Source organism: Phyllostomus hastatus, unplaced genomic scaffold, assembly GCF_019186645.2.
Source record: "Phyllostomus hastatus isolate PE091 unplaced genomic scaffold, TTU_PhHast_1.1 phas_scaffold_78, whole genome shotgun sequence".
Lineage (NCBI taxonomy): Eukaryota > Metazoa > Chordata > Mammalia > Chiroptera > Phyllostomidae > Phyllostomus > Phyllostomus hastatus.
In genome coordinates this window covers 17,929,347-17,947,548 of record NW_025334041.1, presented here as the reverse complement: position 1 = coordinate 17,947,548, position 18,202 = coordinate 17,929,347, and the positions used below count along the sequence as shown (strand labels likewise).

General features: G+C 40.6%; 1 protein-coding gene across 1 annotated transcript in view; it reads left to right on the top strand.

The window, feature by feature from the left end:
* The window catches only part of HDAC9 (histone deacetylase 9), an 820,804-nt gene that overhangs the window by 701,782 nt on the left and 100,820 nt on the right, over positions 1 to 18,202 (top strand). Inside the window, exon 23 of the mRNA XM_045827591.1 lies at positions 11,981 to 12,099. Coding sequence (XP_045683547.1) covers positions 11,981 to 12,099 — 119 coding nt within the window. The remainder of the gene's footprint in view (positions 1 to 11,980; positions 12,100 to 18,202) is intronic.

Below are 18,202 nucleotides of genomic sequence, written 5' to 3'. Positions count from 1 at the left end.
ATTGTATAAAGAAATAGAAGCCACATATATCTCCTGGAGCTGTGAAGACTTTTTATTCCATTGTTTTCTTTTTCTCTTTAATATAATTTCTAAATTAAAAATCAGATGAGTGTTTGCATTTCTTGTGTTTATCATCCCTATTCTTTTCCTATTCTGGGTTTTTTGTCATTGTTGTTTGCTTGTTTGTTTATCTGGAGAATTTTCTAATCAACTGACCAAGAGGGTAAAGTTGTATTATCTGATGACTGCACTAAAACAAAAGCTCAGGCATGATGAGAGGGAATAGAAATGTTCATGGCCTTTTATTCAAAGAGGCCTCTCGAATATATCTGTGAAATGTGCACAAGCTGAAGCAGCGTGAGGGACCAGGAAAACCTGAGCTGAAAATGGAAACATCGGAGAGGTTGTGATTCAACATTCCTTTCAACAACTATGTATTGAGTGTGTCTGCGGGGGAGACATGCTTCTGGGTCCCTGGGGCACCTCTGTGAACCAAGAGGCAGTTTCTTCCCCTGGGGAGCTTGCATGTAGTGGGGCAAACAGGACAATAAAAGAAACAATGTACGTGACAAATAAATAATCATATACTGCTTTGAAAGGTAAGTAATATGGAGGGGAAGCAGAATAAACAGGAGTGATGGAAGTGGGGATGGGTGTGGGAAAGGGTTTCAGGAAAGGTCTTGCAAAGATTAGAATACTAAGAGCAAAGATTTGGGAAAGACCACCCTAGGCAGAGGAAATCGCCAGGGTAAAATCCCAATAGCCACAGTGTATCTGGCGTATTTGTGAATCAAGTCCTGGTGGCGGGTGGTAAGAAATGGGACCATGGAGATGTGTGACAGCCTCATGGCACGGAGACCTGTGGGGCACTGGAAAATACCCTTCCTTTTACCCCGAGAAAAATGATGGGGATCTGATTGAACATCAACCCAGCCGCTTTGTTGAGAATAGAGCACAGATCCAGGAAGTAATAAAGGTGCCTCTTAGGAAGCTGTAGCTGTGCCCCAGGTAAGATGTGTTGGCACAGGCCAGGGAGATGACAGAGGAAGCGTTGAGACATGGCTTCTGGATATAAGTCATGCATGCTTGCTTGCTGACCCTCTCCCACAAATCCCCCTGCTGTGCCTTCCTTTGGTGCTTCCCCAGAAGGGGACTGTGCAGTGGTGAGTGAGGCCCGGTGGGACCTCCTGGAGCTCCAGCAGCCACAGCTGCAGCCACTGCCTGGAGTCTCTTCTGCAGCGGCTCTTTGATGCGCTGCCTCCACCACTTGTCCAAGCAGGAATGGTCGTGAAGAGCTTTCCTTGGGAGCATCCCTCTGAGCGTGTCATGCACGAACACACGCAGATGGATGAGAAAGTGTGCCTGCTGTAATGTGCGCTTTGTTTTTGTTAGAAACATCTAAAGAGAAGAGAAGCCCTTGTGCCATTTGCAAGCGTGTAATTTTATAATGTGATGCTTTTAAGCAATGACTTACATTTAAACTATAAAGAAAAATATAGGCTTGACTTTTCACCTATAATCCATATTTGCATGATTATAATATGTCATTATGAATTACACAGGGGCTCAGAATCTGCTGTCTCAGAGGTCAGTGAGACCTCATAATTCTAAAGGACACTTCTAAACACGTAGCTTAATTGATGAGGACAGAAATGATATACGTCGGATCATGTCACTGCCCTCCTCAAACTGCCCCGTTTCTCTTCTCATTCAGAGTGAAATCCAAAGTCTTCGAAATAGTCTCACAAAGTGGCTTCATGCCACCTTGCTGGCCCCATGTCCAACCACACTTGCTGTCATTCACTGTGTGTCAGCCACAGTAACCTCTTGTGCTGCCATAAATACAATGAAGACCCTGCCACATCAGGTCCCATGCACTTACTGTTCCCACAGGCCATGCCCCTTCCCCATGATTCATGTGACCTCCCTCCTCACGTTGCACAGGGAAGTTCTCTGTTCCACTGTCACCACCTGAGAGCCACCTTGGCTTGGCTACACACCCCCATCTAAAAGTGCACCACCTCTCTGACTTTCTGTTGACTTTTGCCTTCGTCCTTCCTGTAGGCTTACTTGCTTGTTTATACACTTTCTCCTCTGTTCCAATGTAAGCACCTGGAAGGCAGGAGATCAAAGACTTTGTTTGCTATGAACCCTGGCTACAGCATCTGGCACATTGTGGGTGGTTGGTGAAAATGTGTTGCGTGAAGAACATGACTGACTCTTGAGATGCATTTATATGACGGTCCTCTCTCCAGTTCTTTAAGTACCTGCCGCCACCATCTCCAGTCCCTGGCCTCCTCAACACCAGGATCTCCTGGTTCTGGTTCAGGCACATAGGGCTGGGGATCTGCAAGCCTTCTCTGCTCTTGCTACCCCAACACACTCCGTGCCATATCGAACTGTCCATCGTGGCCTCCACACCTTTCATACGTTCACGCCTTGGCCCCTGCTAGTCCATTGGCCTGAACTGTCCTCCACTCTTTCTCTCCCTGGCAGCCTCTTGCGTTAGTGTCCAAGTCCACTTTTTGTGTTTCCTCCTCAAGTGGACTTTTCTTCGAATTGTCTTCATCTCTCCTGGCTGCCCAGTCCCCTCTGACTCTTGGTACATTTTTTGTGACCGAGTTGATATCATGCTGTACTTCAAAGACAAATGCTTTCCACCTACATTGCGTTCTGGGTTATGGACTCCTTGAGGGCAGAGCTGCAATGTGTCTTGGAATGCTGGCATAGTCCCAATGCCTGTCATGTTGTAGGAGCTCTGTGAATGACTTCTGAATGAAAACAAAAATATTATTGAGTAACTCTGTGGGTTATAATGCTTTCACATACTTCAAAATGGCTCGTGTTTCCCTTAAAGCCTGTGCAGACCTCCCCTGCACTGAGCATAACAAATGGGTGAGTGACAGCATATACTGCATCAGCACACACAGAGGTGAGTCATGGGAAAGCGCCAGCATGGTTCTGCTGAAGCACAGCACGTGACTCATTGCCACTGGTTCTTTGGCCATTGACTGGAGATGAGGTAAATCCCGAGATCTGATTCTAACTGAGGAGGTTCCGAATCAGTCACATTTCTTGGAAAGAAATCCAGAATGGGGTTCTTTTCTCCTTACTGTATTTAGTGTCTGATTGCATGGTCCACCTATTAGTAGTAATACTTTTGTCTCCCTTTATTTTATTTTTTAACATTTTTTATTGTTGTTCAAGTACAGTTTTATAAGCTCATTGTGTTCTCTCTAGCATGAGTCTCAGCTGGAGAGAGGGCAGCAGGGATGGACATTGTGGGGGGGCTCTGCCCGCAGGGCCCCCCCCACGGCCACCACGGATGAGAATAAGTCTACCAAGACATGATCTGCTTGGGGAGGAAAGGTGGCTGATCTCTCAAAGGAGAAAGGCCAAGAGCCTTTTCCTCAATGGGCTTATATTGGGTTTGTTTTACGCAGGAATACAGGTAAAGCTCATTAATCATTGTTAGGTGGTAAGGATCAAACAATAGGTAACATTCAAAGAACTCTGAGGGCTTATTCTGGGTCAGGGTCTGTTAGCTAAAGGGCTACAAAACCTTGGGAAACAAACTCATTTCCTTCTCGGACCTTTATCATTTAATTGAGAGCATTCATGGCAAAGCAGGTTTCATAGGATTTTACATATTCTTTCTTAGGCCTGATCACCTTGGGAACCCTCCATTTCCTGCCCAGGGCTGCACCACCCACTGTCATTGTTTCAGGCTTAAGTCAGGCAGGGGAAGTAAGGCAGCCAAGAGATTAGGAGACTTCTCACAGACAGAATGAGGGCTCAGGCTTTGTCAAAGCCGAAGGGCAAGTGTCCATCACCCCCTTTCTCCATAGCCCCCCAAGTCCTTCCCTGGGGCCTCCACATGATTGTGCCTGTCTTAAGTTGTTCCCCCCTTGGGGAATCTTACCCATCATTGGCTAACTGATCAAGCATTGGGGGCAAGTTATGGAAAAAGGAGCAGAAGTGATGTCCCTGCCAGGGAGATAAGCTTTGTCTCCTTAGTGGCATCTGGTCCAAAGGCCGCTCCCTCAGCCTTAGCCATGGGGGATGGGGGGCTTACAGCTTCTGAAACCAGGCAGGGCAGTTCCCAACAGGACATGTCAAGAAGAGCATGACAGAATTTCCAGAGGGCAGGTGAAGGGGAAAAGGCAGATATACCATTATCATTGCTTCAGTCTGTTTTCTTGCAAATAAATGTATTTGCAAATCATCAGGGGACCCTCTTTATTGTTCTCCTATGATATATCCACTACTTCGGTCTTGTGCCTCTCTGTCTCTTTGGTTTACTTCCTTGCTTGGCAGAGGACATTCTCAAGTAAATTATTCAGAAAGGGAGCTTTGGAACTAAATTTCTAAGTCTTTACATGCCTTAAAATATTTTTTATTTAAGTAACATACTTGATTGCTCATATGTAATGGCTGGAAGTAGAATTAAAGTTTAAAAATATTTTTTTTCTCAATGTGTGAACACTCAGTGTTGCTGATAGGACTTTGAGGTCAATCTCCTTCATCGTCTCTTTTGAGGAGGACTTTTTTCTTTCTAAAGGATCTCTGGGGATTTGAAGTATTATTAGAATATGCTTAAGTGTGTATATGTCTTTATGTCCAGAGCTTTGCATTGGTTAGACTAATCAAATCTGTAGACCTGAATTATTTTTCAGCTGCTAAAAATTATTTTCTATTATTACTTAAAAAACTGTTTCTCCTTTCTTCTCTCAGCATTCTCAGGGTCCCCATTAATCAAATATCAGACTTCTGCAATAATCCTCTAAGTCTCATATTTTCCCACTTACATATTTTATCCATTTGCTTCCTTTTCATGAGGGATTACTTCAATTTTATTTTTTCAGACCCTCGATTAATGTATGCAGTTATGTTTTTATCTTGAAGTACTTCCCTTGTTTGTTCTTTTTCATAACAGCATATCTGGGTTTAAATATTTTCTTGACCCTCTTTGAGATTATTGCTTCTGTTGCCTGAATTATGTCTGCTTTCCCAGAGTTGTTTATATCTGTCTGTGTTTTAATCTTTACTTTTTCTTCATACCACTGGCTCTCCTTATGTGCCGGGAAACTCCTGCTTTGACATTGATATTTATGAAAGTAGTCACTGGTGTCATTTTTCCCTGCGGTCGTGTAAATGGGTCAGTCGGGAGCTCTGCGTCAGCGGGAGGGGGACAGAGCGTGCCGATGGCCAAACCCCACTGTGGAGCATGCGTTCCAGAAGATGGCTCATAGTCTCTGAATCTCCCTAAGTGATAAAATAAGGAAGACACTAGAAGCCTTGGCTTTCTCCAGAGACATTCTTTTCTTAAGAGAGAGTCATCTGAATAATCTGCCTGGCATTGAACGCTGGTTAGTGGCACAGAGGAAAGGTCACCAAGGTGTTGGGGTCCGGTCCTGGTCTCCTTAACCAACGAACATTTCTTTCATTTCTTGTGTTCAGCCCTGCTTCTCTATTCCTCCGCTGTCCTTGTTTTTCAGGGAGCCTCCGTTGGGTGGAACATCTCTTATCTCTTCTGTGGTCCCACGAGAGCGTGTTCAGGGTGGTAGCTTGCTTTTTTGTTGCATTTTTAAAGTATGTACCCAGCCTATTTCCCTCTTCCGGGAATCTCGTTAAAAAATCACTGTTTGTTGACAACTCCCTTCTCCTCTTTTACTGTGATCCTCTTTATTCTGTTTTGTGTTCTGATACTTGGTAACATTTTATTTTTAAGTATTATTGGACTTACAGAAAACTTGTAAGAATGGCACAGAGTTCCTCTAGGCCCTACACTCAGCTTCGCCTTATATAAAAACTTACATAAACACAGTGCAGGGGTCACGGTTAAGAAATGAGTATCTGTACAACACCGTGAGCTTCGCCACAGATTTTACGTGGAACAGCAGCGTTGCCACTCGCCACTCCGTTCCAGAGCCCAGTACAGCGTCTCACACTAAAACCCACATGTCCTGTCTGCTCGGTCCCCTCCAATCGGTAGCATTGACTCGGTCTTTTCTGTCCCTGACTTTTGAAGAGCCCTGGTCAGTTATTTTGTCAGCTGTGCCTCCCTTTGAGCCGACTGATGTTCTCTCATGAATAGATGAGAAGTGACATCCTTTCAGCAAGAATGCCGTAGAACTCATCTTCCTTTCTCCATGTTCCATGTCCAGGAATTTTGATGTTGACATGTGTTGCCATTAGCCATGTTAACCTGAGTCACCGTATTCAGGAAGTATCTGCAGGTTTCTGTGTCGTTGTTTATTTATTGTATAATATCTTGGGGAAACACTTTGGGATTATGTAAATATCATGTTGCTTCTCAACCTCTGCACCCTGCTTCCCGCATCTTCCATGGCTTTTCCCTGCATCAGGTATATCTATCTTGTTTGAATAGTGATTTCCTATTTCCTTTAATTTTTTGAGTTATCAGTTGAAATTTTTTGTAAGACAGAGCTGTTTCTTCTTTTCTCTATTTATTTTGTTATCTTTTAATGTCTCTGTGGACTCGTGGATACTAACTTGACTGTTTGGATTATAATCCGGTACTGTCATTATTTACTTTGTTCCTCAAGTTGTCCCAACTCTAGCCACTGGAGGTCTTTCACATGGGTTCATAGTCCCTACTGGCCTGTCCCCATCCCATTGTTTTCTGTCATCACAAGATGTTCCAGAAATAGCTTGTATTTTCCCTGATGCAGTCCTGGAGTTAACCACTTCTCCAATGATCCTTGAGTCCTTGTACTGGAGATTGACATTAGAAAACAAGATTTGGGCACTAAGTATGCTCTTTGCTGCTGGGCTGTCTTTGCCTTTTGGAAGGTCATACTGACCCATGCGCACACACACATCTAAAGGTGTCCCTGTATCTACTTACCTGATATATACAGGGGTGGGCAAAAGTAGGTTTATAGTTGTGAGTAGGGAAAACACAAAGTTTATGCTTATATTATTTATTAGTTATATTATTTATTATATTACAACTGTAAACCTTCTTTGCCCACTGCTGTGCTTAAAACCATGAGGTCACATGTATATTTTCATACTTTCCTTTTAGTGGGATGTTAGGAAAGATCAGGGACAAATACATACAGTGTTTGCTATCTTTAGCCAGAAAACCCAACTGTTCAGATAAAAATTTCAAACGAATGCCTTTGAAGATTGGTTCTATATAAGAAAAATTACTCTGTTTTTCCCACTTAATACTCCCAAGTGTGTTTCTCCATCTTTCAGGCATGAAAGATCTTTTGAATAAGAATCAATCTAGACGGGTATAAATAGAACAGTGGCAGTTGCCACAATAAAGAATGTGTGGAGACTCAGTTTCCTCAGTTTATCAGAGACCTGACACTTTAAGAGTTCGACGTCAACAATAGGAAAATAAATAAGATTCAGTTCAAAATGTAGCACACGTTTAAGCCAAAACAGTGTTTACAGCATGGTAGACATTTACTATGTATATGATCTGTCCAGGAGGTACCCATCCAGGAGGTAACATGAAAAATAGAGACATTTATTGAAGAAGATACAAGATATAAGAAACATTATACATAGGACAATGATGCCTCAGTCCCTGTCAAAGTGGGCACCTTGGGACCTCACACAGTTCTCCCAATTGCCATCAGCTGCCCTGTCGTATTTTTCTGAATCTCATCGATGGTCTGAATTCCTTTCCTTTTCAAAGATGATTTTAATTTTGGGAAAAGCGAGAAGTTGCAGGGCACCAAATCTAGGCTGTTGGGGTGCTGAGTCACCTGGGTGATTTGATGTTTCACTAGAAAACTCTGCATGAGATGTGATGCATGAGTGTGTTGTTGTGATGAAGCTGCCAGCCGGTCACCAGTTGCCCATAGCTGCGGCCTTCTGAATCATCCCAATAGTTTCTGTGGATGAATGTTCAAGCTTAACCCCAAATTTGATACGGACTCATTGCTCTACTTGCTCACTCATTTTGAATGCAATGGCCACACAGTACACACGCTCACTCAATGGTGTCTACCACCCCCCAGTGACTAGTACAGTGAAGTTGTCATCATTCACACATGTACATTCCAGTCCCCTCTCCTTGGCTGCCGGGTTATATGGATGCCATGCAAATTGCTCTCATTATATTAACAGTGGCTGGACTTTTTCCAGACAGACCTCATATACTGGTTAAAATGAATGAATGGATCTCACCAGTATCACGACTTCATGAGCATCACACAACTCATATAACCATGCGTCACTAATTTATTCAACAAGCAGATACCACTCTGACACAGTTCTAAGCATGTAATTCTTTACACAGAAGTACATTATCAAATGATATATTTTTCTCATTTCCCATCTTTTAAGACATTTTTGGAATGAATTCAAATGTGTAGGATTACTTAATAGAACATTTTGAAAGCCTGTGTGAAACTGTAAAATCCATATTGTTTGTGAATTCAAGAATAATACACATAACATATGTGGTATCTACTTCAAACAGAAGCTAATGGAATCTGTATATTTGGGAATATGTGGCAATAGATAGATATATTTCTTCTATAAGTGGTGTGATATCTTTATTAACAAAATAGTTTCACTGGAATGAAATCTGACTCCATTACAATTGCAGATCAAACTTCTACTATTTTGCTTTAAAGTTAAAGTGAATTTTTTTAAAAACTTTGGCAAAAATTGATATTTATAAAAATGCTTCCATGGAGGGAATGGTTTGAATTTCATTCTTTTCACTTTATGCCTTCATTTTCATGGAGTGTATTATTAGATAACATTTGTGGAAATATTTGTGGGAGATACTATTGTTTTGGGGTTTTTTTTGAGAGTTCCAAGTCTGAAGCTCTATTTTTCTGTTCTCAATTTTGATTGATAGTTTGAGTGGGTATGAGATTTCTAAATTTTAAAAATATTTCCCTTAGATTTTCCTTCATATGTTGACTTCCTAAATGGGTCCTCTAAGTTTCTGATCTATTCCTGTCAATTTTCTGTGCCTCTGTTTTGTGCTGAACTCTGTGAGAGAACTCGTTGACTTTATCTCCAAATGAGTCTGCTATGTGTTTTGTTTGCTATTTTTTCTGTATTTTAATAGCATCCTCTTTTCATTTCACAGATGTACAGGCATCCCTTGGTATCCATGGGGCATTGGTTCCAGGGCCACTGTGGGTACCGAAATCTCTGAGTGGTTAGCCACTGAAATGAAATGGCATTGTATTTGCATATAACCTGTGTATATCCCCCATATACTTTATTTTTGTATTTTATTTTTAATTTATTTATTTCTAAATACTTTATTGTTTATGCTATTACAGCTGTCCCAATTCCCCCCCCCCTTTGCCTCCCTCCACACAGAGCCCCCCACAAGCTCCCTCAGGCAATCCCCAAACCGTTGTCCATGTCCACACTCATATACTGTAAATCAGGGGAGTCAAACCATTTTCACCGGGGGCCACATCAGCCTCGCGGTTGCCTTCAAGGGCTGAAATTATTTTAGGACTGTACAAATGTAACTACTCCCTAACTGTTAAGGAGTTGAAATGACATTCGGCCCTTTGAAGGCAACTATGAAGCTGATGTGGCCCCCGGTGAAAATGAGTTTGACACCTCTGCCGTATACAATGTAAGTGCTACGTAAGTAGTTGTTATACTGTATTATTTAGGGAATAATGACACCTAACTACACAGTATGTGTCAGCAGCAATGATTCTTTTGGAATATTTTCAACCCACGGTTGGTTGAATCCGTGGATGCAGAACCCACAGGTATGGAGGGCCAACGGTACTATTTTGTGTCTTGGGGATCATCCTGGTGTTTGTAATTATAGTCTCTTGATGCATTTTCTCAGGTTTCCGGAGTTTCCTCTCTTTTGTTTGTTTGTTTGGGTGCTACTGCTTGTCTTTCATGTGAGAAGCTTTGTTCAAACAGTCCATGTGCTGGAGAAAGGGCACTGGAAGGACATGCCTGCCTGCGAGGGGCTTTCTGGCGGTCGAGCTCCCTGTAGGCAGACGGAGGAGATCACCTGGCTATTGGTCTGAGCTGTCATGTCGGTCTCCCTCGGTGTTTTCTCGTTGTTCACTCCTTCTCTCCAGGAAGACAAAGGAGGCAGCTTGCTTTTTGTGGCTTTGCCTGTGCAGACACACTTACATTTCAGCTTTCCCTCTGTAGATCAGCACTGTGTTTTCAATATTCCAAAATTACGTTGGCAATCCTTGTCTCCTGTTGTCTCCTGGAGGAGGTAGCAAGTGAGCTGTACCCTGAAGGATGTTTACCCGTCAGTCAGTCTTACAAGTGTAGATGGAGTGGGGGACAAGAAAAGGAAGGGGAGCAACCTTCCAAACAGAGGGAAAGGAAATGGAAAATGAGTTAGTGTGATGCATAGGGTTGGGTGGACAAACGTGTTCATTCACCTCCTCATATTTCCTCAAGCACATTGCCTTTTCTCTCAGTGCATCCATAGCAGTAATCAAATTAAATAGAGTACCTTGATGCAACACTCTTGATTCTCTGAGACAACTTATTCCAATGTCTAGTATCCTAACATACATCATATGGCTATTTCACCCATATGAGAAGTAGTAAATTGATCATATGTAACACTTTAATGAAAATGACAATGTAAGAGTGGTATATTATTAGGAAGGAAAAGAATTGATGAGACTTCTCCTTATAAAGTAGCTGTATTAGAGATTTTTTAGACATTAGAGATTGTATTAGACATTATTTTATGGAAGAATAAAATAATGAAACTGTGTGTAGGAAACCAAATAACATTTGACTTAGTTTCACTGATGGGCCAGTTCAGATGTGAGTGGCTCTCCAGCTGTTGGAAGGATGGAAGGACTTCCACAGAAGTCATTTACATGCACATTAATAGGTTTGAAGAATTGAGCTTTTAAACTTTTCTAAGAGTAGTGGAGTTATGAAGAACATTTCATTCATTTATGTCTCCATCTAGGTAAGTTTCAAAGAAGTATTTTTTATTTTATAACTTCAACTTCTTGTTTACATGCAAACATTTTTAAGGTACCAAACTGATATTATTATCAGGAATTGACAAATAAAAAAATTAAAATAATTACAACGCTCCTCAAGAATAATTATTTTAATATTTGGTTTAGCCATTTCTCCCCAACACAGAATAAGAGACCTGACTACTTTTTAAATTTCCTGGACTGGACACTTTTCCCATTTCCTTAAATTGCCTTTGAGAAACTGAATTCTAATGATGGCGCACTGGTCTTGAAGCCTGCATTCAGAAAACGTTTTAGTGTTAGAAAGCCAGGGAGCATCCATTCGTCATTCCCTGTCAGATCCAGCACTGGGGAGAGAGGGGTCGGGGCCTGAGGAAGATGAGGAGGCAAAGTGCTGAAGAGCCTGCGTGGGGCCGGCAGGGGCGGCTATCGTGGCTGAGGCCACCGCATTCCTGGTGTCTCTGACCTTGGACTCACTTAACGTTATAGTCTGGATTCTATTAAAGGAATTGCACATTTTTTTTCTTCACTAGGATCACCCCCTACCACGACAAATATTTAAAAATGTTTTTTTTTAGTTGGAAAAGCAACTTTTTCCCCAAAGAAATTTATAGTTCAAATTTACACCAAGTTCTCACTAACTAGAGCAAGCGGGATTTTCAGGACAGCGTCAGCTTTCCTCTGTAAAACATTAGTCACTCCCCTGGAAGAGGCCGTTTTTATAGGCAGTGGGATAAAACAGCCACAGATGTGCATGGGAAATGATGGGCTTAAGAATGTACCTGCAAAGCATTTTTTTTTTAATTTGAAGGGAAAAAAAAGATGAAAGATAGACTAAATTGGGATGCTAAAATAACAGTGATTCCGTATTAAGGAAATGATAAGTTTTTGATCCATTTCAAACAGCGTTTTCTTTTCCCCTTTCCTTTATTCTTGGGAAGTTCTTGAGAGTGTGCCAAGTCTTTGCACTGCACAATTTTTAAAGGTATTTGCCATTCCCATGTGTAACTGCCTGCCTTTTTACTGTGCAGGGCTGTAGTGACGCCTGTGGCCAAAGAGTTTAATCCAGACATGGTCCTAGTTTCCGCCGGATTTGATGCATTAGAAGGCCACGCCCCTCCTCTGGGGGGATACAAAGTGACAGCAAAATGTAAGTATATCCTTTGGGGCTTTAAGACATGCTATGACATAACATCTTTAGATCTTTAAAATAGACGGCACCTTTTACAGGGGTCCATTCAAGTTAGGTGAGACTTTTGAAATGTTTCAGACGGTGTTTACTGCTCTGTCAGATTCACCTCTTTGTAGAAATTGGCCTTTAAGAAAAACAAAGTTAATTTGTTTCCTTTGGTGGACTTGGGGGGACAATTCAGAACCTTTACAGTTCCAGGAGTCCTGTGTTGCTATTTAAAGGCAGATGTGATAGGGCTTCTGTTTAAAATAGGCGGAATGACTTGAAAGGTCATGAGTCTAGAAAAGCTACTGGACGTTTAACGAGGAAAATCGAGGTTACTGTTTTTATCCCATTGTACTTGGAGTAAAAAGAAAAAAAAAGCCACCAAACAAAAAAACGCCACTCTTTCCCAATAACACAATGATCTTTGGGTTTGAATACGATGTGTTTCCCATGCTCACAGGCTCTGTACATGCCTACAGGCAAGGTTCAGGGTCTTCTGTTGTGTTGTAAAGATTAATTTTTGGGGCTGTGTTCCTTAGCAACCAGATTCCAAATGACCAAATAATTTTGTGTTATATTTGCATTTGATTGATGTGACTAAATGCAATTTGACCAGAAAGAGTCTTTCTTTAAGAATAATTTCTGTATTACCTGAATGTAAAAACAAGGGTGTGCATAGTCCACGCATACAAATATCTGCAGCACAAAGAATAGGGTCCATCATGTTTTTTGGGTGAGTGAGGGGAATAGAAACAAACAAATCAAAACCGACCCAAATAGTTTTAAGTGAGAGAGATACATTTGGATCAAGTGTGATTTATTAATTTGAATAGGACCAAAGAACCAGCATCATGCCAACCTTTGTCTTTAGTTGGCATCTCATGTGAGAGAGTTTTCTGCTCTCTAATTATTCCAGTGACATTGTAGCTATCATATCCAGTGATAGCTACATTGTAGTAGCTATTTTTAACATCTGTTATTTATCCAGGGTTCTCAGTGCCTTGTTGTCTATGGAAAACATATTAAAAGAAGCAACTCCACAAACACAGACAAAACATAACAACTCACACTTTTTGTAAAATATAATAGAGAAGTATATTTGGTTATATCAAATATCTTTATAAACTTTTTACTTTCTTTCTGAATGCCACTCAAATGGAAGTCATTCTTTCCTGTAGAGATAAACCTCACTTGAGTCAAGATGGGTGAGTAGCTTAGTCAAAATTAAGGGGGGGAAAGAGTTTAATTTCCAAATTAAGATAAACCCAAATGAGAGAAAACACACGGAACAAAGATGGAAATCCAGAAAAGGTGTTCCTTGTTCTCACATCCCAGAATCTCCCTCAGGAGGGATTTGTCGGAGGAATATCTGTATTCGGGTCTTTCTCCCTGCTCTGGAGGCAAGTTGTAGCAAGTCCACTTCTCAGAATTAGCTCCAAGGAATTGATCTTTTTGTTTGCTTGTTTGTTTGTTGTTGTTGTTTTGCCAAATCAAGTTCAAATATCAAATGTCATCTGGCTTCTTCCTCTTGCTCGCTTCAGTACAATGCACCAAAGCCTTCCTCAAGTTGTGTTTCTTTACCCATTTTGGGGGGCATTCTTCACTGCTTCCTATGCCAGGGTGTTTGTCTGTAATCTCTCCAACCTTCCACTTTTTCTTATTTTTTCTTCCTTTCTGTGTGTTTCTTTTTCCTATTCAGCAGGCCATGGGCTGCCTTACCAGGTGATTTGTTTACTAAGAAAAACACACATGCATTATAAGTGATTTAATAACTGGCCCTTTCTTGAGTACTTGCAGTTAATAAGGAAAAGATATACAATGAGAAGATATCTTAGAATCCAAGGAGATTGTAGTTAGAGGTTATCTAAAATAGTTCATGTATTTTATAGATAAATAAACTAATTTATACTGTCATCTGAAATAATCGGGGTTAAAACCAAACTGCTTATCCTGAATTTGTAGTAGAGGAACTTACATAAGGCTTCTGCTGGACTTTTTCACTAAAGGGAAAAAACGTTTCATAAAATGCATGAGAATAGTGAACTTGGATGCCTGCTACAGAGGCCACTGTGGTGCCTAAGACCCTTAACTTTTCAAGTGTAGTCTGTGATAGTCACTGACTAGCCCACTGATACTTACACGAAAAACAACAGAGCATCACGTCTGGGTAACTGTTTGTTACATATCAGCCTGTGCAGGCCTGAGTTTACCAGCTGAGACGCTGCCACCTCCACTAGACAGAGGTTAGCATCACTGGGCAGCTGCATAGTTACATATTCCCCAAATAGCTCACCCCCCGGGGTCTCTTTGTTCTCGAACACCTGGCAGATGCCTTTAGGTTGCTCTGGTCTGAAAGTTCTGCACAGGCCATTCCTATGGGGCCTTCACTGTCCTGTGCCTGAGGTCATCCTCCCTTTGAGGGGAATCCCAAAATGAGGCTGAAGTGGGCTAAATCTAAAAGTCGGTGGATATTATAAAAACACATTTCTCTCCGATTGTTTTCCCATTCTGAAAAAACTCACCCTGGCCCCGAGGAGAATGTTCAAGGACTTTGCAGAGTGGTTTTGCGATCATGTCAGAGATGCTAACATTTTGTTGTCTTGGCACATTGAATGAATATTTTTAAATAATTTTGTTTGGTATTTCAGAAAGGAAAGGATAAAGTCAACGTCAATAGTGTTTTTGTTTGTTTTTAAACATTTAATTTGCTACATGATTTTTTTAAAGAATTGGTTAATATTATGACAAAAGTTTCAGACCAAATATAGGGATTATTTAAAATTAAAGTTGGTTCTTTGCTGGTCTGTTTTTTCCCTCTCTTCTCTCATTTCTTCACACATTAAGTATTCTATACTGTGAAACTACAACAAAAACATTCAAATTTGTTTCTACTAAAGTTTTAAATAAATTATCTGACTTAGTTATTTGAAATCAATTCTGTCTTTTCAATGAACCACGCGGATTACAGCCCAAGCTAAAAGGAGTAAGTAAGTATCCTTGCATCCTACCTGAAGCCTCACCTCAAATGTTACATTGAAGCTATCCATTTATCTTTTAAAATACTCTCGTTTTCATCTGATTGTCTTCTGGATACAGTCTAAGAGGGTTGGCATGACAACTAAGTGCCATGTTCAAACAATAAAATTAAATAAAATTTATTCACCATATTGCAGGACCCCCTGGCCTTACTATATTGTTATCATTGAAAAGATATAATAAAGGTTCTTTAGTTCACATTCATCTTACAAAAATGTTTTTTTTCATTTTAAACACATTTACATATTCTCTACTTTCATTGGCTTCAGGTAGTGAATTCACATGTGCACACTGCTTTCATCATGTGTATAAATTTTTTTCCTTTGAAATAGTGCAAAAGCCATTGTAAGATGATAGCCACATATGATTTAAAAATGTTTCTTTAATAAACATGAAGTAGTTTTACAGTTCTTGAGATAGAAACCATTTCCCTCAGCAAATACGTAAGTGGGATTTTGACAAGTAAAGAATAGCTAATAGTTGGGGAAAATATCAAATAACGTATCTTGGAGCCTTGAATTGCCAACTTCGCCGCGGTGGAATGTTTTATCCTTTGCGGCGAGCCTCCGCTCCTCTCCCCCGTGACTGTCCGTCTGTTGGGCGGAGAGCACCGCGCGCGGTGGGCAGATACCTGCATAAATGCATCTGGGCTTGGCTGCGAGTTCCTCCTGGGGAAGCCCAAAAACCCTGGAGTAGTCAGTCCTCCAAAAATAGATCTCTAAGAAGTTTAAGTGCTAAACCAGTCAACAAATAAGTGCCAAGAAGTAAACTTTGTTAAACAGATGAGGCTATGTTGGTGTACTTCATCTGCTCGTGACGGATGTATGTGCTAACGAACTTCATTATTGCTCCCATTTAGAATTGGCAAGAGCGAAATACTTTTATTACATTTACTCCAAGTCTTTTGTTTATAGAAGAAATAAAAATCACTGCCCCAAGTCCTATTCCCCTTCCCCTCCTAAACAGTGTCATAATTTGTGTTTTTTCCAGTATTCAAACACACACTCCTATAATATTTTAGTAAGTGTGGTTCCAAAGTTACCATGCATATATATAGCAGTAGGTAAGTATTAAATTATTATTCTGCGCATATAGTTTATGGAACTTGCTTGTTTTGCTTTTAACATCTTTGTTTTGACATATACTCATAAATATTTATATACCCTTTTACTTCCTATGTATTAGGCAATTATGGACATGTACTATTATGTATTTTATCTATCTCCTTATGAATGGACTGTAAAGTTGTGTCTGGGTTTTCACTATTATAAGCAGTGTGGAAGTGAACATCATCTCCCACATTTTCTCTTGCCTAGGCATTACCTTCTGCAGACGGTTCTGGTCCAAGTGGGCTTGTTTCTTTCTCAGTACGTAGCACTTGAAAACATGAGGGAGGCAGCTAAAGAAAGAACACCTTCCACCTTCCTCAGTACTCCTCAAACCACAGCCCCTATTCCTGGTCCCCCTCAAACGCATTCACCAGCACAACAGAAGCTTTCCCCTTCCCTTTCCCATCCTGTCCTTCCTTTCCCATTAAAATTGTCAGAGAGCATTTTGTTGTGTGCTCATATTCTTCACGTCTAATCCAACCATCAAGGGGAAAAACAATGAGCTAGAAGTCATGTGATAGATTCAAAAACATTATTTTAAGATGTTTTCAATGAATACTTCGGGAATTAAATTCAAATTGAAAACTGGTTTTCTACTCAAAGCCAGCGACTAGGAGGGCACAGTGGTCCTGAGGTGGGAGGCACAGGCTGGTCATCCAGCAGACAAGTGACAATCCTGGCGTGGGCTCTTAGAATGAATGACCACAGGAATGTCACGCAACCTCTTGAAGGTTCTCGACCCTAAAGGGAACATTAATTTCATCCTGGCAATATTATTGTTATTGATGATTGAGTAATAATACCTGCTGGCAATGGTTGAATATTTACTCTGTGCTAGGCACCATATGCAGTACTTTTCTGCATCAACTCATTTCATACTTTATGATTAAATGAGATAATACACATAAAAAACCCTCTGTGTATATTTTTATTATGATGATATTTGTATCTCCTTATTATCCTGAAATCACTAAAGAGGATTTAGCAGTCATTTTAAACAGTGAGAGGAAAATTAAGCGACTCAGTCATAGAGCTGAAGAACAATAAAACCACAACTCGATCTCAGGTCTTTTAACTTCCAGCTTATAATAGTTTCCATTTGGCCCAACAAGTTATTAAAAAATACTTCACATAAATTAGTAGAGTTTTTAATTACTGTTGAAGTATATTCTGAATTGTGAAAAATATGGAAAATACAAGGAAATTCTCCCAACAATAAATTACTTATCTGAGTAAAAGGCTTCAAGTCAAAAAAGTAAGCAGAGCTTTTCATATGTACAGGGGAGCCCACCAGTTTGCAAGGATTATTTGCCATTCGTCATGGAGGATTCTGTAGAAGAACGAGTCAAGCATGTAGTCTTTGGCTCAAATTTTTTCACATGCATGTAGTCTTTCCATTGTGCTATAAGCAAGCATGAGGCCCCCTGCAAAGACAGGAGGAAGTGAATTTGCAAGACATGTATATTTATAAATACATTTATGCAGCATAGTTTCCTTGGATATATCTTATGGCCAGCATAAAGAAGCAACATAGCTAATTAAGGAAGAAAAAAATGTCAGTGTGTAAAAAAATAACAAAGCTTAGATTTGGGGATGATTTGATTTTGAAATGACAGCCAAAAGATTTGTTCAATGAGTGCTCCATGTTTTACTATTACCCGGCCTTCATTTTCTCCCTCAATTGCCTGTTTCCTTACGCCAACTGACAACTCAGATACCAAATTGTAGAAGAATATTTTCCATCTGCCGTGCTTAGTTACTGATGTCATGAAACAATCCTCAGGCTAGGGTGACTACTACTTAACTTTGAAGAGCAAAATTGCTATAACTGTACCATAACTGGGGCCAGATCAACATCGCTTTTGAAAGGAAAATACATACGCAGAGTTTGCCCTGAGGGGGGATGCCAGCTGCAACTGCAGAGAAAGATG